This window comes from Hyla sarda, chromosome 5 (assembly GCF_029499605.1).
Source record: "Hyla sarda isolate aHylSar1 chromosome 5, aHylSar1.hap1, whole genome shotgun sequence".
NCBI lineage: Eukaryota > Metazoa > Chordata > Amphibia > Anura > Hylidae > Hyla > Hyla sarda.
Window position 1 is genome coordinate 21,474,910 of NC_079193.1, and position 27,257 is coordinate 21,502,166.

General features: G+C 44.7%; 1 protein-coding gene across 2 annotated transcripts in view; it reads right to left on the reverse strand.

Annotated features, from left to right (window-relative positions):
- Positions 1 to 602: 602 nt before the first annotated feature.
- Positions 603 to 27,257, reverse strand: part of LOC130272936 (ankyrin repeat and SOCS box protein 4-like) — a 56,189-nt gene continuing 29,534 nt past the window's right edge. The window contains exons 3-5 of one of the 2 annotated variants that reach the window (XM_056518972.1): positions 22,697 to 23,187; positions 3,583 to 3,696; positions 603 to 1,384 (exon numbers count right to left, since the gene is read on the reverse strand). In XM_056518972.1, the coding sequence (XP_056374947.1) occupies positions 1,196 to 1,384; positions 3,583 to 3,696; positions 22,697 to 23,187 (794 nt within the window). In that variant the 3' untranslated portion in view covers positions 603 to 1,195. The remainder of the gene's footprint in view (positions 1,385 to 3,582; positions 3,697 to 22,696; positions 23,188 to 27,257) is intronic. The other variant, XM_056518973.1, reaches the window with a different exon arrangement.

Below are 27,257 nucleotides of genomic sequence, written 5' to 3' on the forward strand. Positions count from 1 at the left end.
AATAATGTAAGAAAAATGAACATAAACCTAGATGGTATCGCCACATGAGTAAATGTCCAAACTATTAAAATATAATGTTAATTAATCCGCACAGTCAATGGAGTATACGTAAAAAAAAAAAAAAAAAAAACAGAATTGCTGATATTTGGTCACTTGATCTATCAGAAAAAAATTCATAAAAAGTGATCAAAAAGTCCCATGCAAACAAAAATTGGTAGTGATAAAAAAAAAAACTAAAGATCACGGCGCAAAAAATGACCCTCATATATCCCTGTATATGGAAAAATAAAAAAAAGTTATAAGGATCAGAAAAACATTCAATTTTATGCATATTCATTTTTATACTTTTTTTTATTTTTTATTTCAAGTAGTAAAATTAAACAAAAACCTATATACGTTGGGTATTGTTGTCATCGTATGGACCTACAGAATAAAGATAATATGGGAGATCCCCATAGCAAACCTCTTCTACTCTGTGCAGTTCCCGAGACAAGCAGAGATGTCAGTAGAGAGCACTGTTGCCAGACAGAAATAAACAACTCAACTTCAGCAGCTGATAATTATTGAAAGGATTAAGATTTTTTAATAGAAGTAATTTACAAATTTGTTTAACTTTCTGGAGCCAGTTGATATAAAGAAAAAAGCATTTTCCCGGAATACCCCTTTAAGTAGTCAGCCAAATTTTAATGTCTTTATTTATCGCCAAAGGCTGTCTGGTCATTCTGGGAGTTGTAGGTTTGCAACAGCTGGGGGCACCCTGGATGGAAAATCCTAGTATGTGTGTGTATATATATAGTAGTTATTTACCTCCCCTGAGACTTTGCATTTGGCAGCATTTTTTCCGAAATTGCAGGAAAAGTGCACTATTTTACTGTGATTGCATAAATCACAATAAAAATGCATAATATTTACAGCAATTTTGGAAAATTACAGCAAATTTTTTTTTTTATAAAAATGAAATACAAAAAGGTACATAAAAATGTAGTAAAAATGAAACATAACTGGAAGACTTCAAATCTTCATAAAATTCCTCACTTATGATTATAGTCAAATCTCATACCTGCCACAGCAGCTAAAACAGATAAGCATAAGGCGTACACAAGAACCTCTACATTATTCTCTAATAATAGCCTTTGCTGCATTATAAAAGCTAAATAATAATAATAATTATAATAATAATTCCCGGAGTTCTTCTTTAATATAGTCTTCCCTGTGGCTCCAGCAGGAGATATTTCTTCAGGATGTTCGGCAGAGGCAGCTGAGGGATGACACGGTGGCACCTCCTGCGTAAGATGGCACGGATGGCACACCGGGCCAGGTGCATGAGGGACCTCGGGGAGTTACTGCAAACCTCAAACAGGGATTCATAGAAGGCGCGGTGTCTCTGGAAAACACAAGGGTCAGGGTGGTACTGAGACTAGGACATAATGGAGAAGACTTTTAATGATGCCCGCTATACCTGGCACCAGATGTACAGAGGCCGCAGGCATCATGTGACCCTGGGTGACATCAATCATTTCCTGCTCTGTGATCCATGCAGCCGGCACAATATACATGTAGAATCCAGAAAAAACAATGGGACCACTGCTTGCTGTCAGTGAATTTAAACGTTCTTGAGAGCAGCCGGAATCTGTGGACATGTTCAGTCCGAATGCTTTTTACAGCTGAGAATTTGTTTCACTTGTATCCAGTGAAGCTAGACACATCAGCAGCAGAAATTTCTCTTCTGCCCTGATAGTTTGCTACAATGTATCAGTGCAGCAGATCTATTAGTCTACAATCCACGCTAATAACCTCACAGAGCATTGTCTAGACTGGATACAATTGTATCACTTCTCAGCTGAGAGCAGGACTAGCTATGTACAATGTATCATTATGGATTCCAGGCTGTTTAGCTTACAGAGCATTGTCTAGACTGGATACAATTGTATCACTTCTCAGCTGAGAGCAGGACTAGCTATGTACAATGTATCAGTCTGGGGTCCAGGGTGTTTAGCTCACAGAGCATTGTCTAGACTGGATACAATTGTATCACTTCTCAGCTGAGAGCAGGACTAGCTATGTACAATGCATCAGTCTGGAGTCCAGGATGTGTAGCTCACAGAGCATTGTCTAGACTGGATACAATTGTCTCCACTTCTCAGCTGAGAGCAGGACTAGCTATGTACAATGTATCAGTCTGGGGTCCAGGGTGTTTAGCTCACAGAGCATTGTCTAGACTGGATACAATTGTATCACTTCTCAGCTGAGAGCAGGACTAGCTATGTACAATGTATCAGTCTGGAGTCCAGGATGTTTAGCTCACAGAGCATTGTCTAGACTGGATACAATTGTATCACTTCTCAGCTGAGAGCAGGACTAGCTATGTACAATGTATCAGTCTGGAGTCCAGGATGTTTAGCTCACAGAGCATTGTCTAGACTGGATACAATTGTATCACTTCTCAGCTGAGAGCAGGACTAGCTATGTATGTATCAGTCTGGAGTCCAGGATGTTTAGCTCACAGAGCATTGTCTAGACTGGATATAATTGTATCACTTCTCAGCTGAGAGCAGAACTAGCTTTGTACAATGTATCAGTCTGGAGTCCAGGATGTTTAGCTCACAGAGCATTGTCTAGACTGGATACAATTGTATCACTTCTCAGCTGAGAGCAGGACTAGCTATGTACAATGTATCAGTCTGGGTTCCAGGATGTTTAGCTCACAGAGCATTGTCTAGACTGGATACAACTGTATCACTTCTCAGCTGAGAGCAGGACTAGCTATGTACAATGTATCAGTCTGGAGTCCAGGATGTTTAGCTCACAGAGCATTGTCTAGACTGGATACAATTGTATCACTTCTCAGCTGAGAGCAGGACTAGCTATGTACAATGTATCAGTCTGGAGTTGAAATTTTTATACACCGGTCTTAAAGGGGTACTCCGGCCCCAAAACATCTTATCCCCTATCCAAAGGATGGGGGAAAAGATGTCTGATCGCGGGAGTCCCACCACTGGGGACCCCCGCAATCTAGCATGCAGCACCCACCTGTAAGCACTGCAGGAAGCCCTGAAGGCTCTCAGTGTTATGTCTCCCAACCATGGGGACGGAGTATCGTGATGTCACGACTCCGCCCCCTCAATGCAAGTCTATGGGTCCTTTGGATAGGGGATAAGATGTGTTCGGTTCGGAGTACCCCTTTAATGCAAAATGCATCTAAATTTACTTCTGAATAAATTTGCCCCATTGTTTGACTCCCCATGAGTCACACATAGAATGCTAGGCTATTTCTAGTGTAAATTATAGTAATTATATTGGTCTACTGGAGTCACAATCCTCTATTGATAAACCAATTCACATAATCAGGCGAATCCATGTGCTGAACTGCAGGTAGAAATAAAAGAGCCAACATTTTCTAGGTAAATCCTCATGTTATCCTGTAAAATACTCCCCCATATACAGTATCGGCAGAGTGCCCTCTCATGCACACTGTCATTTGAGGAGCCACCACTAGAGAGCGCTCACTGTGTACAGATTCATCCCTACTACCTGTGTAAATCCATATATACAATACATACAGAGCTCATCCATTCTCGTTACCTCCAATTCGTCCTCTGGAATAGCATTGGTCCATTTACATGTCGCCTTTATGTGTTCATAGGCGTTGACCATGACTTCGATGGCTCTTGGATGTGAGTGACATCCCTGTAAGACCTAAAGATTTCCCTCAGGGTCAGTATACAATACATCAAAATTGTGTCACTTCAGAAAATATCCAAGAATACATTTCCATCAGTATCCAGAGACCCCCCCAACCGGCACCAGCTCTGACATGATGTTACAGCTGTACCCCAACAAAGAGGGTTCCATGTGACGGAGGGTAAAGCAAATATATAAATTCAGGTCACGTCTTTTTAATAACGTATTCAGAGTCTCCATCTACAGTGCCAGCATCAAGACATAAACAGTGCCAGCATAGCATCAACACATAAACAGTGCCAGCATAGCATCAAGACATAAACAGTGCCAGCATAGCATCAAGACATAAACAGTGCCAGCACAGCATCAAGACATAAACAGTGCCAGCATAGCATCCACTCATAAACAGTGCCAGCATAGCATCAAGACATAAACAGTGCCAGCATAGCATCCACTCATAAACAGTGCCAGCATAGCATTCACTCATAAACAGTGCCAGCATAGCATCAACACATAAACAGTGCCAGCATAGCATCCACTCATAAACAGTGCCAGCATAGCATCAAGACATAAACAGTGCCAGCACAGCATCCACTCATAAACAGTGCCAGCATAGCATCAACTCATAAACAGTGCCAGCATAGCATCAACACATAAACAGTACCAGCATACATCAAGACATAAACAGTGCCAGCATAGCATCAAGACATAAACAGTGCCAGCATAGCATCAAGACATAAACAGTGCCAGCATAGCATCCACTCATAAACAGTGCCAGCATAGCATCCAATCATAAACAGTGCCAGCATAGCATCAACACATAAACAGTGCCAGCATAGCATCAACTCATAAACAGTGCCAGCATAGCATCAACACATAAACAGTGCCAGCATCAAGAAATAAACAGTGCCAGCATAGCAACCACTCATAAACAGTGCCAGCATAGCATCAAGACATAAACAGTGCCAGCATAGCATCAAGACATAAACAGTGCCAGCATAGCATCAAGACATAAACAGTGCCAGCATAGCATCAAGACATAAACAGTGCCAGCATAGCATCCACTCATAAACAGTGCCAGCATAGTATCCACTCATAAACAGTGCCAGCACAGTATAAACACATAAACAGTGCCAGCATAGCATCAACTCATAAACAGTGCCAGCATAGCATCAAGACATAAACAGTGCCAGCATAGCATCAACTCATAAACAGTGCCAGCATAGCATCCACTCATAAACAGTGCCAGCATAGCATCCACTCATAAACAGTGCCAGTACAGCATCAACACATAAACAGTGCCAGCATAGCATCAACTCATAAACAGTGCCAGCATAGCATCCACTCATAAACAGTGCCAGCATAGCATCAACACATAAACAGTGCCAGCATAGCATCAACACATAAACAGTGCCAGCATAGCATCCACTCATAAACAGTGCCAGCACAGCATCAACACATAAACAGTGCCAGCATAGCATCTGTTACGCCTAGCGCTCCGGGTCCCCGCTCCTCCCCGGAGCGCTCACGGCGTCTTTCTCCCTGCAGCGCCCCGGTCAGTCCCGCTGACCGGGAGCGCTGCACTGTTTTGGCCGTTGGGGATGCGATTCGCACAGCGGGACGCGCCCGCTCGCGAATCGCATCCCAGGTCACTTACCCGTCCCGGTCCCCTGCTGTCATGTGCTGGCGCGCGCGGCTCCGCTCTCTAGGGCGCGCGCGCGCCAGCTCTCTGAGACTTAAAGGGCCAGTGCACCAATGATTGGTGCCTGGCCCAATTAGCTTAATTGGCTCCCACCTGCTCCCTGCCTTTATCTAGTCTCCTCCCTTGCACTCCCTTGCCGGATCTTGTTGCCTTGTGCCAGTGAAAGCGTTTAGTGTGTCCAAAGCCTGTGTACCTGAACTTCTGCTACCCATCCTGACTACGAACCTTGCCGCCTGCCCCCGACCTTCTGCTACGTCTGACCTTGCCTCTGCCTAGTCCTTCTGTCCCACGCCTTCTCAGCAGTCAGCGAGGTAGAGCCGTTGCTAGTGGATACGACCTGGTTGCTACTGCCGCAGCAAGACCATCCCGCTTTGCGGCGGGCTCTGGTGAAAACCAGTAGCCTCTTAGAACCGGTCCACTAGCACGGTCCACGCCAATCCCTCGCTGACACAGAGGATCCACTACCTGGAAGCCGAATCGTGACAGTAGATCCGGCCATGGATCCCGCTGAGGTGCCGCTGCCAAGTCTCGCTGATCTTCCCACGGTGGTCGCTCAGCAATCGCAGCAGATTGCCCAACAAGGACAGCAGCTGTCGCAGTTGACCGCCATGTTACAGCAAATTCTGCCCCTGCTACAGCAGCAACCATCTCCTCCGCCAGCTCCTGCACCTCCTCCGCAGCGAGTGGCCGCTCCTAACCTCCGCTTGTCCCTGCCGGACAAATTTGATGGGGACTCCAGACTCTGCCGTGGATTTTTGTCTCAGTGTTCCCTGCATATGGAGATGTTGTCAGACTTGTTTCCTACAGAACGGTCTAAGGTGGCGTTCGTAGTAAGCCTTCTTTCAGGAAAGGCCTTGTCTTGGGCCACACCGCTCTGGGACCGCAATGATCCTGCCACAGCCACAGTCCAGTCCTTCTTTGCTGAAGTCCGAAGTGTCTTTGAGGAACCTGCCCGAGCCTCTTCTGCTGAGACTGCCCTGCTGAACCTGGTCCAGGGTAATTCTTCCGTTGGCGAGTACGCCATACAATTCCGTACTTTTGCATCTGAACTATCCTGGAATAATGAGGCTCTCTGCGCGACCTTTAAAAAAGGCCTATCCAGTCGCATCAAGGATGTGCTGGCCGCACGAGAGATTCCTGCCAACCTCCAAGAACTCATCCATTTGGCTACCCGCATTGACATGCGTTTTTCTGAGCGACACCAAGAGCTCCGCCAGGAAAAAGACTTAGATCTCTGGGCACCTCTCCCACAGCATCCTTTGCAGTCTATGCCTGGGCCTCCCGCCGAGGAGGCCATGCAAGTGGATCGGTCTCGCCTGACCCAGGAAGAGAGGAATCGCCGTAGAGAAGAAAATCTCTGTCTGTACTGTGCCAGTACCGAGCATTTCTTGGTGGATTGCCCTATCCGTCCTCCACGCCTGGGAAACGCACGCACGCACCCAGCTCACGTGGGTGTGGCATCTCTTGGTTCTAAATCTTCTTCTCCACGTCTCACGGTGCCCGTGCGGATTTCTCCTACAGCCAACTCCTCCCTCTCAGCCTTGGCCTGCTTGGACTCTGGTGCCTCCGGGAATTTTATTTTGGAGTCCTTTGTTAATAAATTCAGCATCCCGGTGACCCGTCTCGCCAAACCGCTCTACATTTCCGCGGTCAACGGAGCCAGATTGGACTGCACCGTGCGTTACCGCACAGAACCCCTCCTGATGTCTATCGGACCCCACCACGAAAGGATTGAGTTCTTCATTCTCCCCAGTTGTACCTCTGAGGTCCTCCTCGGTCTGCCATGGCTCCGGCTTCATTCCCCCACCCTTGATTGGACCACCGGGGAGATAAAGAACTGGGACTCTGCCTGCCATAGGAAGTGCCTCTCCCCCCCTCCCAGTCCCGTCAGGCAAACCTCTGTGCCTCCTCATGGCCCCCGTCCTGGTGTCACACTGCCCCGTGCCAGGCTTCGCCCTCTGCCCTCCCTCCCCATTCCCACTCCTGCTGTACTGCCTGCCGTTGAGGAAACCCTCCATTCTTTCCCGGTGTCCTCATCCCAGGGGAGGCAGTTGCCGGTCAAAGAAAAGGGGAGACCTAAGGGGGGGGGTACTGTTACGCCTAGCGCTCCGGGTCCCCGCTCCTCCCCGGAGCGCTCACGGCGTCTTTCTCCCTGCAGCGCCCCGGTCAGTCCCGCTGACCGGGAGCGCTGCACTGTTTTGGCCGTTGGGGATGCGATTCGCACAGCGGGACGCGCCCGCTCGCGAATCGCATCCCAGGTCACTTACCCGTCCCGGTCCCCTGCTGTCATGTGCTGGCGCGCGCGGCTCCGCTCTCTAGGGCGCGCGCGCGCCAGCTCTCTGAGACTTAAAGGGCCAGTGCACCAATGATTGGTGCCTGGCCCAATTAGCTTAATTGGCTCCCACCTGCTCCCTGCCTTTATCTAGTCTCCTCCCTTGCACTCCCTTGCCGGATCTTGTTGCCTTGTGCCAGTGAAAGCGTTTAGTGTGTCCAAAGCCTGTGTACCTGAACTTCTGCTACCCATCCTGACTACGAACCTTGCCGCCTGCCCCCGACCTTCTGCTACGTCTGACCTTGCCTCTGCCTAGTCCTTCTGTCCCACGCCTTCTCAGCAGTCAGCGAGGTAGAGCCGTTGCTAGTGGATACGACCTGGTTGCTACTGCCGCAGCAAGACCATCCCGCTTTGCGGCGGGCTCTGGTGAAAACCAGTAGCCTCTTAGAACCGGTCCACTAGCACGGTCCACGCCAATCCCTCGCTGACACAGAGGATCCACTACCTGGAAGCCGAATCGTGACAGCATCAACACATAAACAGTGCCAGCATAGCATCAACACATAAACAGTGCCAGCACAGCATCAACACATAAACAGTGCCAGCATAGCATCAACTCATAAACAGTGCCAGCATAGCATCAACACATAAACAGTGCCAGCATAGCATCAACTCATAAACAGTGCCAGCATAGCATCAACTCATAAACAGTGCCAGCATCAAGACATAAACAGTGCCAGCATACATCAAGACATAAACAGTGCCAGCATACATCAAGACATAAACAGTGCCAGCATAGCATCAACACATAAACAGTGCCAGCATAGCATCAAGACATAAACAGTGCCAGCATAGCATCAACACATAAACAGTGCCAGCATAACATCAAGACATAAACAGTGCCAGCATAGCATCAAGACATAAACAGTGCCAGCATAGCATCAACACATAAACAGTGCCAGCATAGCATCAACACATAAACAGTGCCAGCATAGCATCAAGACATAAACAGTGTCAGCATAGCATCAAGACATAAACAGTGCCAGCATAGCATCCACTCATAAACCGTGCCAGCATAGCATCAACTCATAAACCGTGCCAGCACAGCATCAACTCATAAACAGTGCCAGCATAGCATCAACTCATAAACAGTGCCAGCACAGCATCAACTCATAAACAGTGCCAGCATAGCATCAACACATAAACAGTGGCAGCATAGCATCCACTCATAAACAGTGCCAGCATAGCATCAAGACATAAACAGTGCCAGCATAGCATCAAGACATAAACAGTGCCAGCATAGCATCCACTCATAAACAGTGCCAGCATAGCATCCAATCATAAACAGTGCCAGCACAGTATCAACACATAAACAGTGCCAGCATAGCATCAACTCATAAACAGTGCCAGCATAGCATCAACACATAAACAGTGCCAGCATCAAGAAATAAACAGTGCCAGCATAGCAACCACTCATAAACAGTGCCAGCATAGCATCAAGACATAAACAGTGCCAGCATAGCATCAAGACATAAACAGTGCCAGCATAGCATCAAGACATAAACAGTGCCAGCATAGCATCAAGACAAAAACAGTGCCAGCATAGCATCCACTCATAAACAGTGCCAGCATAGTATCCACTCATAAACAGTGCCAGCACAGTATAAACACATAAACAGTGCCAGCATAGCATCAACTCATAAACAGTGCCAGCATAGCATCAAGACATAAACAGTGCCAGCATAGCATCCACTCATAAACAGTGCCAGCATAGCATCCACTCATAAACAGTGCCAGTACAGCATCAACACATAAACAGTGCCAGCATAGCATCAATTCATAAACAGTGCCAGCATAGCATCCACTCATAAACAGTGCCAGCATAGCATCAACACATAAACAGTGCCAGCATAGCATCAACACATAAACAGTGCCAGCATAGCATCCACTCATAAACAGTGCCAGCACAGCATCAACACATAAACAGTGCCAGCATAGCATCAACACATAAACAGTGCCAGCATAGCATCAACACATAAACAGTGCCAGCACAGCATCAACACATAAACAGTGCCAGCATAGCATCAACTCATAAACAGTGCCAGCATAGCATCAACACATAAACAGTGCCAGCATAGCATCAACTCATAAACAGTGCCAGCATAGCATCAACTCATAAACAGTGCCAGCATCAAGACATAAACAGTGCAAGCATCAACACATAAAGAGTGCCAGCATACATCAAGACATAAACAGTGCCAGCATACATCAAGACATAAACAGTGCCAGCATAGCATCAACACATAAACAGTGCCAGCATAGCATCAAGACATAAACAGTGCCAGCATAGCATCAACACATAAACAGTGCCAGCATAACATCAAGACATAAACAGTGCCAGCATAGCATCAAGACATAAACAGTGCCAGCATAGCATCAACACATAAACAGTGCCAGCATAGCATCAACACATAAACAGTGCCAGCATAGCATCAAGACATAAACAGTGCCAGCATAGCATCAAGACATAAACAGTGCCAGCATAGCATCCACTCATAAACCGTGCCAGCATAGCATCAACTCATAAACCGTGCCAGCACAGCATCAACTCATAAACAGTGCCAGCATAGCATCAACTCATAAACAGTGCCAGCACAGCATCAACTCATAAACAGTGCCAGCATAGCATCAAGACATAAACAGTGCCAGCATAGCATCAACACATAAACAGTGCCAGCACAACATCAAGACATAAACAGTGCCAGCATAGCATCAAGAGATAAACAGTGCCAGCATAGCATCCACTCATAAACCGTGCCAGCATAGCATCAACTCATAAACCGTGCCAGCACAGCATCAACTCATAAACAGTGCCAGCATAGCATCAAGACATAAACAGTGCCAGCATAGCATCAAGACATAAACAGTGCCAGCATAGCATCAAGACATAAACAGTGCCAGCATAGCATCAAGACATAAACAGTGCCAGCATAGCATCAAGACATAAACAGTGCCAGCATAGCATCAAGACATAAACAGTGCCAGCATAGCATCAAGACATAAACAGTGCCAGCACAGCATAAAGACATAAACAGTGCCAGAATAGCATCAAGACATAAACAGTGCCAGCATAGCATCAACACATAAACAGTGCCAGCATAGCATCCACACGTAAACAGTGCCAGCATAGCATCAACTCGTAAACAGTGCCAGCATAGCATCAAGAGATAAACAGTGCCAGCATAGCATCCACTCATAAACCGTGCCAGCATAGCATCAACTCATAAACCGTGCCAGCATAGCATCCACTCATAAACCGTGCCAGCATAGCATCAACACATAAACAGTGCCAGCATAGCATCAAGACATAAACAGTGCCAGCATAGCATCAAGACATAAACAGTGCCAGCATAGCATCAAGACATAAACAGTGCCAGCACAGCATCAACACATAAACAGTGCCAGCATAGCATCAAGACATAAACAGTGCCAGCATAGCATCAAGACATAAACAGTGCTAGCATAGCATCAACACATAAACAGTGCCAGCATAGCATCAACTCGTAAACAGTGCCAGCATAGCATCCACTCATAAACCGTGCCAGCATAGCATCAACTCATAAACCGTGCCAGCACAGCATCAACTCATAAACAGTGCCAGCATAGCATCAAGACATAAACAGTGCCAGCATAGCATCAAGACATAAACAGTGCCAGCATAGCATCAAGACATAAACAGTGCCAGCACAACATCAAGACATAAACAGTGCCAGCATAGCATCAAGACATAAACAGTGCCAGCATAGCATCAAGACATAAACAGTGCCAGCATAGCATCAAGAGATAAACAGTGCCAGCATAGCATCCACTCATAAACCGTGCCAGCATAGCATCAACTCATAAACCGTGCCAGCACAGCATCAACTCATAAACAGTGCCAGCATAGCATCAAGACATAAACAATGCCAGCATAGCATCAAGACATAAACAGTGCCAGCATAGCATCAAGACATAAACAGTGCCAGCATAGCATCAAGACATAAACAGTGCCAGCATAGCATCAAGACATAAACAGTGCCAGCATAGCATCAAGACATAAACAGTGCCAGCATAGCATCAAGACATAAACAGTGCCAGCACAGCATCAAGACATAAACAGTGCCAGCATAGCATCAAGACATAAACAGTGCCAGCATAGCATCAACACATAAACAGTGCCAGCATAGCATCCACACATAAACAGTGCCAGCATAGCATCAACTCGTAAACAGTGCCAGCATAGCATCAAGAGATAAACAGTGCCAGCATAGCATCCACTCATAAACCGTGCCAGCATAGTATCCACTCATAAACAGTGCCAGCATAGCATCAACTCATAAACCGTGCCAGCATAGCATCCACTCATAAACCGTGCCAGCATAGCATCAACACATAAACAGAGCCAGCATAGCATCAAGACATAAACAGTGCCAGCATAGCATCAAGACATAAACAGTGCCAGCATAGCATCAAGACATAAACAGTGCCAGCATGGCATCAAGACATAAACAGTGCCAGCATAGCATCAAGAGATAAACAGTGCCAGCACAGCATCAACTCATAAACAGTGCCAGCATAGCATCAACACATAAACAGTGCCAGCATAGCATCAACACATAAACAGTGCCAGCATAGCATCAAGACATAAACAGTGCCAGCATAGCATCAAGACATAAACAGTGCCAGCACAGCATCAACACATAAACAGTGCCAGCACAGCATCAAGACATAAACAGTGCCAGCATAGCATCAAGACATAAACAGTGCCAGCATAGCATCAACACATAAACAGTGCCAGCATACCATCAAGACATAAACAGTGCCAGCATAGCATCAAGACATAAACAGTGCCAGCATAGCATCAAGACATAAACAGTGCCAGCATAGCATCAAGAGATAAACAGTGCCAGCATAGCATCAACACATAAACAGTGCCAGCATAGCATCAAGACATAAACAGTGCCAGCATAGCATCAAGACATAAACAGTGCCAGCATACCATCAAGACATAAACAGTGCCAGCATAGCATCAAGACATAAACAGTGCCAGCATTGCATCAAGACATAAACAGTGCCAGCATAGCATCAACACATAAACAGTGCCAGCATAGCATCAAGACATAAACAGTGCCAGCATAGCATCAAGACATAAACAGTGCCAGCATACCATCAAGACATAAACAGTGCCAGCATAGCATCAAGACATAAACAGTGCCAGCATAGCATCAAGACATAAACATTGCCAGCACAGCATCAACACATAAACAGTGCCAGCACAGCATCAAGACATTAACAGTGCCAGCATAGCATCAAGACATAAACAGTGCCAGCATACCATCAAGACATAAACAGTGCCAGCATAGCATCAAGACATAAACAGTGCCAGCATTGCATCAAGACATAAACGGTGCCAGCACAGCATCAACTCATAAACAGTGCCAGCATAGCATCAAGACATAAACAGTGCCAGCATAGCATCAACACATAAACAGTGCCAGCATAGCATCAAGACATAAACAGTAGTGTTGCTCGCGAATATTCACAATACGAATTTTATTCGCGAATATCGCATATTCGCGAATTCGCGAATATTCGCGAATATATCAGTATATATTCGTAATTACGAATGTTGTTTTTTTTTTTTTTTTTTCACAGTACACATCACAGTGATCATCCCTCTCTGCTTCCAGCTTGTGTGGTGTAAAGAAGGCTCTAATACTACTGTGTGAGACTGGTGTGCAAATTGTCGCATATGCGAAAATGTGCATATGCTACTTTTCGCATATGCGAAGTTTTGTATATGCAAATTTTCGCATATGTTAATTGTTCGCACACGCGAATATTTGCATATGCGAAAAAAACGCGAATATTCGCGAATATATGACGAATATTCGTCCATATATTCGCGAATATTCGCAAATTCGAATATGGCCTATGCCGCTCAACACTAATAAACAGTGCCAGCATAACATCAAGACATAAACAGTGTCAGCACAGCATCAACTCATAAACAGTGCCAGCATAGCATCCACTCATAAACAGTGCCAGCATAGCATCCACTCATAAACAGTGTCAGCATAGCATCAACACATAAACAGTGTCAGCATAGCATCAAGACATAAACAGTGCCAGCATAGCATCAACTCATAAACAGTGCCAGCATAGCATCCACTCATAAACAGTGCCAGCATAGCATCAACACATAAACAGTGTCAGCATAGCATCAAGACATAAACAGTGTCAGCATAGCATCAACTCATAAACAGTGCCAGCATAGCATCAAGACATAAACAGTGCCAGCATAGCATCAACACATAAACAGTGCCAGCATAGCATCAAGACATAAACAGTGCCAGCATAGCATCAAGACATAAACAGTGCCAGCATAGCATCAACTCGTAAACAGTGCCAGCATAGCATCCACTCATAAACCGTGCCAGCATAGCATCAACTCATAAACCGTGCCAGCACAGCATCAAGACATAAACAGTGCCAGCACAGCATCAACTCATAAACAGTGCCAGCATAGCATCAAGACATAAACAGTGCCAGCATAGCATCAAGACATAAACAGTGCCAGCATAGCATCAAGACATAAACAGTGCCAGCACAACATCAAGACATAAACAGTGCCAGCATAGCATCAAGACATAAACAGTGCCAGCATAGCATCAAGACATAAACAGTGCCAGCATAGCATCAAGAGATAAACAGTGCCAGCATAGCATCCACTCATAAACCGTGCCAGCATAGCATCAACTCATAAACCGTGCCAGCATAGCATCAACTCATAAACCGTGCCAGCACAGCATCAACTCATAAACAGTGCCAGCATAGCATCAAGACATAAACAGTGCCTGCATAGCATCAAGACATAAACAGTGCCAGCATAGCATCAAGACATAAACAGTGCCAGCATAGCATCAAGAAATAAACAGTGCCAGCATAGCATCAAGACATAAACAGTGCCAGCATAGCATCAAGACATAAACAGTGCCAGCATAGCATCAAGACATAAACAGTGCCAGCACAGCATCAAGACATAAACAGTGCCAGCATAGCATCAAGGCATAAACAGTGCCAGCATAGCATCAACACATAAACAGTGTCAGCATAGCATCCACACATAAACAGTGCCAGCATAGCATCAACTCGTAAACAGTGCCAGCATAGCATCAAGAGATAAACAGTGCCAGCATAGCATCCACTCATAAACAGTGCCAGCATAGCATCAACTCATAAACCGTGCCAGCATAGCATCCACTCATAAACCGTGCCAGCATAGCATCAACACATAAACAGTGCCAGCATAGCATCAAGACATAAACAGTGCCAGCATACCATCAAGACATAAACAGTGCCAGCATAGCATCAAGAAATAAACAGTGCCAGCATAGCATCAAGACATAAACAGTGCCAGCATAGCATCAAGAGATAAACAGTGCCAGCACAGCATCAACTCATAAACAGTGCCAGCATAGCATCAACACATAAACAGTGCCAGCATAGCATCAAGACATAAACAGTGCCAGCATAGCATCAAGACATAAACAGTGCCAGCACAGCATCAACACATAAACAGTGCCAGCACAGCATCAAGACATTAACAGTGCCAGCATAGCATCAAGACATAAACAGTGCCAGCATACCATCAAGACATAAACAGTGCCAGCATAGCATCAAGACATAAACAGTGCCAGCATAGCATCAAGACATAAACAGTGCCAGCATAGCATCAAGAGATAAACAGTGCCAGCACAGCATCAACTCATAAACAGTGCCAGCACAGCATCAACACATAAACAGTGCCAGCATAGCATCAACTCATAAACAGTGCTAGCATAGCATCAAGACATAAACAGTAGTGTTGCTCGCGAATATTCACAATACGAATTTTATTCGCGAATATCGCATATTCGCGAATTCGCGAATATTCGCGAATATATCACTATATATTCGTAATTACGAATGTTGTGTTTTTTTTTTTTTTTTCACAGTACACATCACAGTGATCATCCCTCTCTGCTTCCAGCTTGTGTGGTGTAAAGAAGGCTCTAATACTACTGTGTGAGACTGGTGTGCAAATTGTCGCATATGCGAAAATGTGCATATGCTACTTTTCGCATATGCGAAGTTTTGTATATGCAAATTTTCGCATATGTTAATTGTTCGCACACGCGAATATTTGCATATGCGAAAAAACGCGAATATTCGCGAATATATGACGAATATTCGTCCATATATTCGCGAATATTCGCAAACTCGAATATGGCCTATGCCGCTCAACACTAATAAACAGTGCCAGCATAACATCAAGACATAAACAGTGTCAGCACAGCATCAACTCATAAACAGTGCCAGCATAGCATCCACTCATAAACAGTGCCAGCATAGCATCAACTCATAAACAGTGTCAGCATAGCATCCACTCATAAACAGTGCCAGCATAGCATCCACTCATAAACAGTGCCAGCATAGCATCAACTCATAAACAGTGTCAGCATAGCATCCACTCATAAACAGTGCCAGCATAGCATCCACTCATAAACAGTGTCAGCATAGCATCAACACATAAACAGTGCCAGCATAGCATCAACACATAAACAGTGTCAGCATAGCATTAATACATAAACAGTGCCAGCATAGCATCAACACATAAACAGTGCCAGCATAGCATCAATACATAAACAGTGCCAGCATAGCATCAACACATAAACAGTGCCAGCATAGCATCAACACTTAAACAGTGCCAGCATAGCATCAACACATAAATAGTGCCAGCATAGCATCCACTCATAAACCGTGCCAGCATAGCATCAACTCATAAACAGTGCCAGCATAGCATCAAGACATAAACAGTGCCAGCATAGCATCAACACATAAACAGTGCCAGCATAGCATCAACTCATAAACAGTGCCAGCATAGCATCAAGACATAAACAGTGCCAGCATAGCATCAACACATAAACAGTGCCAGCATAGCATCAAGACATAAACAGTGCCAGCATAGCATCAAGACATAAACAGTGCCAGCACAGCATCAACACATAAACAGTGCCAGCACAGCATCAAGACATAAACAGTGCCAGCATAGCATCAAGACATAAACAGTGCCAGCATACCATCAAGACATAAACAGTGCCAGCATAGCATCAAGACATAAACAGTGCCAGCATAGCATCAAGAGATAAACAGTGCCAGCATAGCATCAACACATAAACAGTGCCAGCATAGCATCAACACATAAACAGTGCCAGCATAACATCAACACATAAACAGTGCCAGCATAGCATCAACACATAAACAGTGCCAGCATAGCATCAAGACATAAACAGTGCCAGCATAGCATCAAGACATAAACAGTGCCAGCATAGCATCAAGACATAAACAGTGCCAGCACAGCATCAACACATAAACAGTGCCAGCACAGCATCAAGACATTAACAGTGCCAGCATACCATCAAGACATAAACAGTGCCAGCATAGCATCAAGAGATAAACAGTGCCAGCACAGCATCAACTCATAAACAGTGCCAGCATAGCATCAACACATAAACAGTGCTAGCATAGCATCAAGACATAAACAGTAGTGTTGCTCGCGAATATTCACAATACGAATTTTATTCGCGAATATCGCATATTCGCGAATTCGCGAATATATCACTATATATTCGTAATTACGAATGTTGTTTTTTTTTTTTTTTTTTCACAGTACACATCACAGTGATCATCCCTCTCTGCTTCCAGCTTGTGTGGTGTAAAGAAGGCTCTAATACTACTGTGTGAGACTGGTGTGCAAATTGTCGCATATGCGAAAATGTGCATATGCTACTTTTCGCATATGCGAAGTTTTGTATATGCAAATTTTCGCATATGTTAATTGTTCGCACACGCGAATATTTGCATATGCGAAAAAAACGCGAATATTCGCGAATATATGACGAATATTCGTCCATATATTCGCGAATATTCGCAAATTCGAATATGGCCTATGCCGCTCAACACTAATAAACAGTGCCAGCATAACATCAAGACATAAACAGTGTCAGCACAGCATCAACTCATAAACAGTGCCAGCATAGCATCCGCTCATAAACAGTGCCAGCATAGCATCCACTCATAAACAGTGTCAGCATAGCATCAACACATAAACAGTGCCAGCATAGCATCAAGACATAAACAGTGTCAGCATAGCATCAACTTATAAACAGTGCCAGCATAGCATCAACTCATAAACAGTGCCAGCATAGCATCCACTCATAAACAGTGTCAGCATAGCATCAAGACATAAACAGTGTCAGCATAGCATCCACTCATAAACAGTGTCAGCATAGCATCAAGACATAAACAGTGCCAGCATAGCATCAAGACATAAACAGTGTCAGCATAGTATCCACTCATAAACAGTGTCAGCATAGCATTAATACATAAACAGTGCCAGCATAGCATCAACACATAAACAGTGCCAGCATAGCATCAACACATAAACAGTGCCAGCATAGCATCAACACTTAAACAGTGCCAGCATAGCATCAACACATAAACAGTGCCAGCATAGCATCAACACATAAATAGTGCCAGCATAGCATCCACTCATAAACCGTGCCAGCATAGCATCAAGACATAAACAGTGCCAGCATAGCATCAACACATAAACAGTGCCAGCATAGCATCAAGACATAAACAGTGCCAGCATAGCATCAACACATAAACAGTGCCAGCATAGCATCAATTCATAAACAGTGCCAGCATAGCATCAAGACATAAACAGTGCCAGCATAGCATCAACACATAAACAGTGCCAGCATCAACACATAAAGAGTACCAGCATAGCATCAACACATAAACAGTGCCAGCATACATCAAGACATAAACAGTGCCAGCATAGCATCAAGACATAAACAGTGCCAGCATAGCATCAAGACATAAACAGTGCCAGCATAGCATCAACACATAAACAGTGCCAGCATATCATCAACACATAAACAGTGCCAGCATAGCATCAACACATAAACAGTGCCAGCACAGCATCAACCCATAAACAGTACCAGCATAGCATCAACACATAAACAGTGCCAGCATAGCATCAACACATAAACAGTGCCAGCATAGCATCAACACATAAACAGTGCCAGCATGGCATCAAGACATAAACAGTGTCAGCATAGCATCAACTTATAAACAGTGCCAGCATAGCATCAACTCATAAACAGTGCCAGCATAGCATCCACTCATAAACAGTGTCAGCATAGCATCAAGACATAAACAGTGTCAGCATAGCATCCACTCATAAACAGTGTCAGCATAGCATCAAGACATAAACAGTGCCAGCATAGCATCAAGACATAAACAGTGTCAGCATAGTATCCACTCATAAACAGTGTCAGCATAGCATTAATACATAAACAGTGCCAGCATAGCATCAACACATAAACAGTGCCAGCATAGCATCAACACATAAACAGTGCCAGCATAGCATCAACACTTAAACAGTGCCAGCATAGCATCAACACATAAACAGTGCCAGCATAGCATCAACACATAAATAGTGCCAGCATAGCATCCACTCATAAACCGTGCCAGCATAGCATCAAGACATAAACAGTGCCAGCATAGCATCAACACATAAACAGTGCCAGCATAGCATCAAGACATAAACAGTGCCAGCATAGCATCAACACATAAACAGTGCCAGCATAGCATCAATTCATAAACAGTGCCAGCATAGCATCAAGACATAAACAGTGCCAGCATAGCATCAACACATAAACAGTGCCAGCATCAACACATAAAGAGTACCAGCATAGCATCAACACATAAACAGTGCCAGCATACATCAAGACATAAACAGTGCCAGCATAGCATCAAGACATAAACAGTGCCAGCATAGCATCAAGACATAAACAGTGCCAGCATAGCATCAACACATAAACAGTGCCAGCATATCATCAACACATAAACAGTGCCAGCATAGCATCAACACATAAACAGTGCCAGCACAGCATCAACCCATAAACAGTACCAGCATAGCATCAACACATAAACAGTGCCAGCATAGCATCAACACATAAACAGTGCCAGCATAGCATCAACACATAAACAGTGCCAGCATTGCATCAACTCATAAACAATGCCAGCATCAACATATAAAGAGTACCAGCACAGCATCAACACATAAAGAGTACCAGCACAGCATCAACACATAAACAGTGCCAGCATAGCATCAAGACATAAACAGTGCCACCATAGCATCAACACATAAACAGTGCCAGCATAGCATCAACACATAAACAGTGCCAGCATAGCATCAAGACATAAACAGTGCCACCATAGCATCAACACATAAACAGTGCCAGCATAGCATCAACACATAAACAGTGCCAGCATAGCATCCACTCATAAACAGTGCCAGCATAGCATTCACTCATAAACAGTGCCAGCATAGCGCCCACTCATGAATAGTGTCAGCATAGCATCCACTCATAGTGTCAGCATAGCATCAACACATAAACAGTGCCAGCATAGCATCCACTCATAAACAGTGCCAGCATAGCAACCACTCATAAACAGTGCCAGCATAGCATCAACACATAAACAGTGCCAGCATAGCATCCACTCATAAACAGTGCCAGCATAGCATCAACTCATAAACAGTGCCAGCATAGCATCAAGACATAAACAGTGCCAGCATAGCATCAAGACATAAACAGTGCCAGCATAGCATCAAGACATAAACAGTGCCAGCATAGCATCCACTCATAAACAGTGCCAGCATCAACACATAAACAGTGCCAGCATAGCATCAAGACATAAACAGTGCCAGCATAGCATCAACACATAAACAGTGCCAGCATCAACACATAAAGAGTACCAGCATAGCATCAACACATAAACAGTGCCAGCATACATCAAGACATAAACAGTGCCAGCATAGCATCAAGACATAAACAGTGCCAGCATAGCATCAAGACATAAACAGTGCCAGCATAGCATCAACACATAAACAGTGCCAGCATATCATCAACACATAAACAGTGCCAGCACAGCATCAACCCATAAACAGTACCAGCATAGCATCAACACATAAACAGTGCCAGCATAGCATCAACACATAAACAGTGCCAGCATAGCATCAACACATAAACAGTGCCAGCATTGCATCAACTCATAAACAATGCCAGCATCAACATATAAACAGTGCCAGCATAGCATCAACACATAAACAGTGCCAGCATCAACACATAAAGAGTACCAGCACAGCATCAACACATAAAGAGTACCAGCACAGCATCAACACATAAACAGTGCCAGCATAGCATCAAGACATAAACAGTGCCACCATAGCATCAACACATAAACAGTGCCAGCATAGCATCAACACATAAACAGTGCCAGCATAGCATCCACTCATAAACAGTGCCAGCATAGCATTCACTCATAAACAGTGCCAGCATAGCGCCCACTCATAAATAGTGTCAGCATAGCATCCACTCATAGTGTCAGCATAGCATCAACACATAAACAGTGCCAGCATAGCATCCACTCATAAACAGTGCCAGCATAGCAACCACTCATAAACAGTGCCAGCATAGCATCAACACATAAACAGTGCCAGCATAGCATCCACTCATAAACAGTGCCAGCATAGCATCAACTCATAAACAGTGCCAGCATAGCATCCACTCATAAACAGTGCCAGCACAGCATCAAGACATAAACAGTGCCAGCATAGCATCCACCCATAAACAGTGCCAACATAGCATTCACTCATAATTAGTGCCAGCATAGCATCCACTCATAAACAGTGCCAGTATAGCATCCACCCATAAACAGTGCCAACATAGCATTCACTCATAATTAGTGCCAGCATAGCATCCACTCATAAACAGTGCCAGTATAGCATCAACACATAAACCGTGCCAGCATAGCATCAACACATAAACAGTGCCAGTATAGCATCCACTCATAAACAGTGCCAGCATAGCATCCACTCATAAACAGTGCCAGCATAGCATCAAGACATAAACAGTGCCAGCATAGCATCAACACATAAACAGTGCCAGCATAGCATCCACTCATAAACAGTGCCAGCATAGCATCCACTCATAAACAGTGCCAGCATAGCATCAACACATAAACAGTGCCAGCATAGCATCCACTCATAAACAGTGCCAGCATAGCATCCACACATAAACAGTGCCAGCATAGCATCCACTCATAAACAGTGCCAGCATAGCATCAATACATAAACAGTGCCAGCATAGCATCCACTCATAAACAGTGCCAGCATAGCACCCACTCATAAACAGTGCCAGCATAGCATCAATACATAAACAGTGCCAGCATAGCATCAACTCATAAACAGTGCCAGCATAGCATCCACTCATAAACCGTGCCAGCATAGCATCAAGACATAAACAGTGCCAGCATAGCATCCACTCATAAACAGTGCCAGCATAGCATCAACACATAAACAGTGCCAGCATAGCATCCACTCATAAACAGTGCCAGCATAGCATCAACACATAAACAGTGCCAGCATAGCATCAACACATAAACAGTGCCAGCACAGCATCAACACATAAACAGTGCCAGCATAGCATCAACACATAAACAGTGCCAGCATAGCATCAATACATAAACAGTGCCAGCATAGCATCCACTCATAAACAGTGCCAGCATAGCATCAATACATAAACAGTGCCAGCATAGCATCCACTCATAAACAGTGCCAGCATAGCATCCACCCATAAACAGTGCCAGCAGAATGCCCCTTTATAAACAGCTGAATGTCCTTTTATAAACAGTGCCAGCCCAAAACTCCCCTCACATTCAGCGCAGATGAATGCCCCTTATTAAGTGGCAGAAGCACAATGCCCACCCTCGTTGACAATGCCAACAGAGACTCCTCGTTAACCAGTGCCAGTGGAATGCCCCTTCATAAAAAAAGTGACTAAGATAGAAATATATAAATATGTCCAATATGGATACAGACGATTCACCTTATGGAACTGTGGGGGGTAAATCCTGGCTGCTCCATGGTTTAGTAGTAGCTGGAAGCAGATTTCCGGTTGACCTGCGGCGCGGACTGATGTGACTTTTAGGACATACTGCTGGGCGGCACATCCATTATCATCCATACAGGTGGCTTCGGCGCCAGCTTCCAACAACATGTGCATTAGGATATGGTCACAGTTCCATGCCGCCTTGTGGAGAGGTGACTTGCGGTCGATATCTCGGGAGTGGACGTTGGCTTTGTAGTCGAGCAGCATCCTACAAATGAGATGGTGCTTGGTGCTGTATTTCTGCTCCTTTCTATTGAATGCCCAATAGGCAGCAGTGGCAAGAGGCGTTTCCAAGTACGAATTCACACTATCCACTTTTGCCCCATGGTTAACATAGAAGGCTACAAGTTCTGGAAGTCCTATCCGGGCGGCTGTGTGGAGAGGGGTCTCCTGGGCGTCGTTGTTACTTTGTAGGTTCACATCTGCACCTAAAATCAACAGTTGAGAATGAATGAGGAAGCTGTGGATGTAGTGGAACCTGAAATGTTAGGTGTAAGCTTTAGATTTGGGCCATTGTCCTTCTCTGCCCCCTACAGCTTCCCTTCCTTGTACCCCAAGGATGCATCTCCCTCCTTTCTCTCTTTTAGGGTGCGTTCACACATACAGGATCCAGCGCAGATTTGATGGGCAGGATTTGTAACTGCAGATTAGAAGCTGTGCTCAGTCATTTAGTTTACATTGAATTCTGCAGCAGAAAATCCTGTGCATCAAATGCTGGGCATCAAATCTGCGTATCTGTGAACTAACCCTAAAGGGGTACTCCCCTGGCCAGCGTTCATAAGTAAATGTTTTGAACGCTGTTTTCATGCTGTGGAGGGGGCGTGGCCATGATGTCACGAGGGGCGTGGTCGACCTCCGCAGCGCGAAAACAGTGTTTGGAACATTTACTTACGAATGCTGGTCAGTGGAGTACCCCATTCATGTATTATTTTACAATATAATAATTTTTTGGCTGACCAAGAGAGTTCCTGCTCTATTACTGCTAGGGTGAATGGTAGTGGGACTGATAAGGATGACCATTATGATCTTGATTACTGATATATATATATATATATATATATATATATATTAGATATATATGCTAATATGCTGCAGAAAAACATTATTTTCCTTATCAGACATATCAGCTTGCTATTTACTTGTGAGATAAAGATGAAGACCTTGGGACGAGGCCAAAAGAAGCAAGATAAAAAAGAAGTTGGAAGTTAGAGACAAAACATTTGAAGAAATATAGACTGTGCAGAAGGACATATACATCCGGAGTTTTCTGGTAGAATAGGGAAATGGCAACATAAGTGACCTATGGCTAAGAAAGAAATGAATGCTTAATATGCTAATATATTCAGACGCAATACTCAAATAACCAATCAAAAAATAACATGATGATTTTGATGTGACATCTAACCTCCCCTTTTGGTCAAATGTAAAAACCAATGTTCTTCCGTATAATACACAGAACTCCTTGGGACAGCTCCTTAGCCAGTATGCTGAGAAGGAGATATATAACAACAATTTGTCTGGTGTTTATTTCTTGTGTCGACACTCAGCAGTATACAGTGACAGTCACTCACATTTTAAGGCTTAATCAGCAGCCAGCCTTAACAGGACCATGCTTCTTCTATTAGGGGAGGAAAGGAGGAAACCATATTACTGCTGCTACTACTATTGGGAAGGAGAGTGCTCTGCTATTACCACCACTACAAGTACTGTGGTAGGTTTGAGAACTAAAGACAATAGTGCAGGCTAGCTGAGAGTTGTAGTCTTTTATCTGATATGTCATGGGGTAGGGTGGTGTGACTAACCCAATGTTCCCAGCTTACATTAAAGGGTCAGCATTTGAAATATTTAGTTTGAATGCTGTGTGTGCGCTGTGGGGGTCGGCCACGCCCCCTCGTGACACCACACAACGCCCCCTCAATGCAAGTCTATGGGAGGGGGCATGACGTCACAAGGGGGCATGTCCGAGCCCCACAGTGCGTACACAGCGTTCGGACTTAATGTTCTGAACACTGCCCAGTGGAATACCCCTTTAACAACTTTACTGAACTTCTTGTGCAAATCCAATATAATACAGTTATTTTACTACAGCTTGGAAAGTTTCAGCATTGAAGCCAGAAGAATGGATATTTGGTCACTGTCCCTTTAATTGAGGCTCTTTTGCAGTTACTGAATGTAGCAATGTTTCAGTTGCTTTCTAGTACGTGTTCATGTAATGACTAATGCAGATGTGAATGTCCACAGTTCAATTTGTTCTCAATCTAAAGTTACTAAAACTACTAATCAGGATCTTCACAGGTTGGTTTACTGTGGTGCAATATGTAGACTTTTCTTTACTCACACAACTCTGGTTCTGCCACATGATACCCTGAAGGGAGTATGCAGGAAAACCTCCTGTGACATGGTAGCCAAGCAACACTAACAAACTCCGGAGGAGGTCAAATTAAGAGATTAGTGTATCGGAGAGTGATCCTCGTTCAGCTTTCTCCTCTCCAGCGTAGAGGAAAAACACCATCTTGGAGATAAGAAACTTGAGCACAGCAGAAACAGGAACATAAACAGGAACAGTGACTTGATTGAAGACAGGATTTTACCTAGGTATAAGACACGTGGCCTAGTTGTAGGTATGCCTACCAATAGCAAAACCAGGCAATGATCACACTTTACTGACTACTGGAATACTCAGAAAGTGCTGACAAAGGAGATGTTGCCTAGACATAAATCTGCACAACAGAAGTAGATCTGAGAGACTTGAGTCAGACCTCATCAGGAAAAAAGACCTAATTCTGCTGCAGAAGAAAAGTAGAGAGGACCCTGCTCTTTTAGAAGAGGATAGAGGACCCTGCTCTTGTAGAAGAGGATAGAGGATCCTGCTCTTGTAGAAGAGGATAGAGGATCCTGCTCTTGTAGAAGAGGATAGAGGACCCTGCTCTTGTAGAAGAGGTTAGAGGACCCTACTCTTGTAGAAGAGGATAGAGGACCCTGCTCTTGAAGAAGAGGATAGAGGACCCTGCTCTTGTAGAAGAGGATAGAGGATCCTGCTCTTGTAGAAGAGGATAGAGGATCCTGCTCTTGTAAAAGAGGATAGAGGACCCTGCTCTTGTAGAAGAGGTTAGAGGACCCTACTTTTGTAGAAGAGGATAGAGGACCCTGCTCTTGTAGAAGAGGATAGAGGATCCTGCTCTTGTAGAAGAGGTTAGAGGACCCTGCTCTTGTAGAAGAGGAAAGATGACCCTGCTCTTGTGGAAGAGGATAGAGGATCCTGCTCTTGTAGAAGAGGATAGAGGATCCTGCTCTTGTAGACAAGGTTAGAGGATCCTGCTCTTGTAGAAGAGGTTAGAGGACCCTGCTCTTGTAGAAGAGGTTAGAGGACCCTGCTCTTGTAGAAGAGGATAGAGGATCCTGCTCTTGTAGAAGAGGATAGAGGACCCTGCTCTTGTAGAAGAGGTTAGATGACCCTACTCTTGTAGAAGAGGATAGAGGATCCTGCTCTTGTAGAAGAGGATAGAGAATCCTGCTCTTGTAGGAGAGGATAGAGAATCCTGGTCTTGTAGAAGAGGTTAGAGGACCTTGCTCTTGTAGAAGAGGATAGAGAATCCTGCTCTTGTAGAAGAGGATAGAGGATCCCGCTCTTGTGGAAGAGGTTAGAGGACCCTGCTTTTGTAGACAAGGTTAGAGGATCCTGCTCTTGTAGAAGAGGTTAGAGGACCTTGCTTTTGTAGACAAGGTTAGAGGATCCTGCTCTTGTGGAAGAGGTTAGAGGACACTGCTCTTGTGGAAGAGGTTAGAGGACCCTGCTCTTGTAGAAGAGGTTAGAGGACCCTGCTCTTGTAGAAGAGGTTAGAGGACCCAGCTCTTGTAGAAGAGGTTAGAGGATCCTGCTCTTGTAGAAGAGGTTAGAGGATCCTGCTCTTGTAGAAGAGGATAGAGAATCCTGCTCTTGTAGAAGAGGATAGAGAATCCTGCTCTTGTAGAAGAGGTAAGAGGACCCTGCTCTTGTAGAAGAGGATAGAGAATCCTGCTCTTGTAGAAAAGGTTAGAGGACCCTGCTCTTGTAGACAAGGTTAGAGGACCCTGCTCTTGTGGAAGAGGTTAGAGGACCCTGCTTTTGTAGACAAGGTTAGAGGATCCTGCTCTTGTGGAAGAGGTTAGAGGACACTGCTCTTGTGGAAGAGGTTAGAGGACCCTGCTCTTGTAGAAGAGGTTAGAGGACCCTGCTCTTGTAGAAGAGATTAGAGGACCCTGCTCTTGTAGAAGAGGTTAGAGGATCCTGCTCTTGTAGAAGAGGTTAGAGGACCCTGCTCTTGTAGAAGAGGTTAGAGGACCCTGCTCTTGTAGAAGAGGTTAGAGGACCCTGCTCTTGTAGAAGAGGTTAGAGGACCCTGCTCTTGTAGAAGAGGTTAGAGGACCCTGCTCTTGTGGAAGAGGTTAGAGGATCCTGCTCTTGTAGAAGAGGATACAGAATCCTGCTCTTGTAGAAGAGGTAAGAGGACCCTGCTCT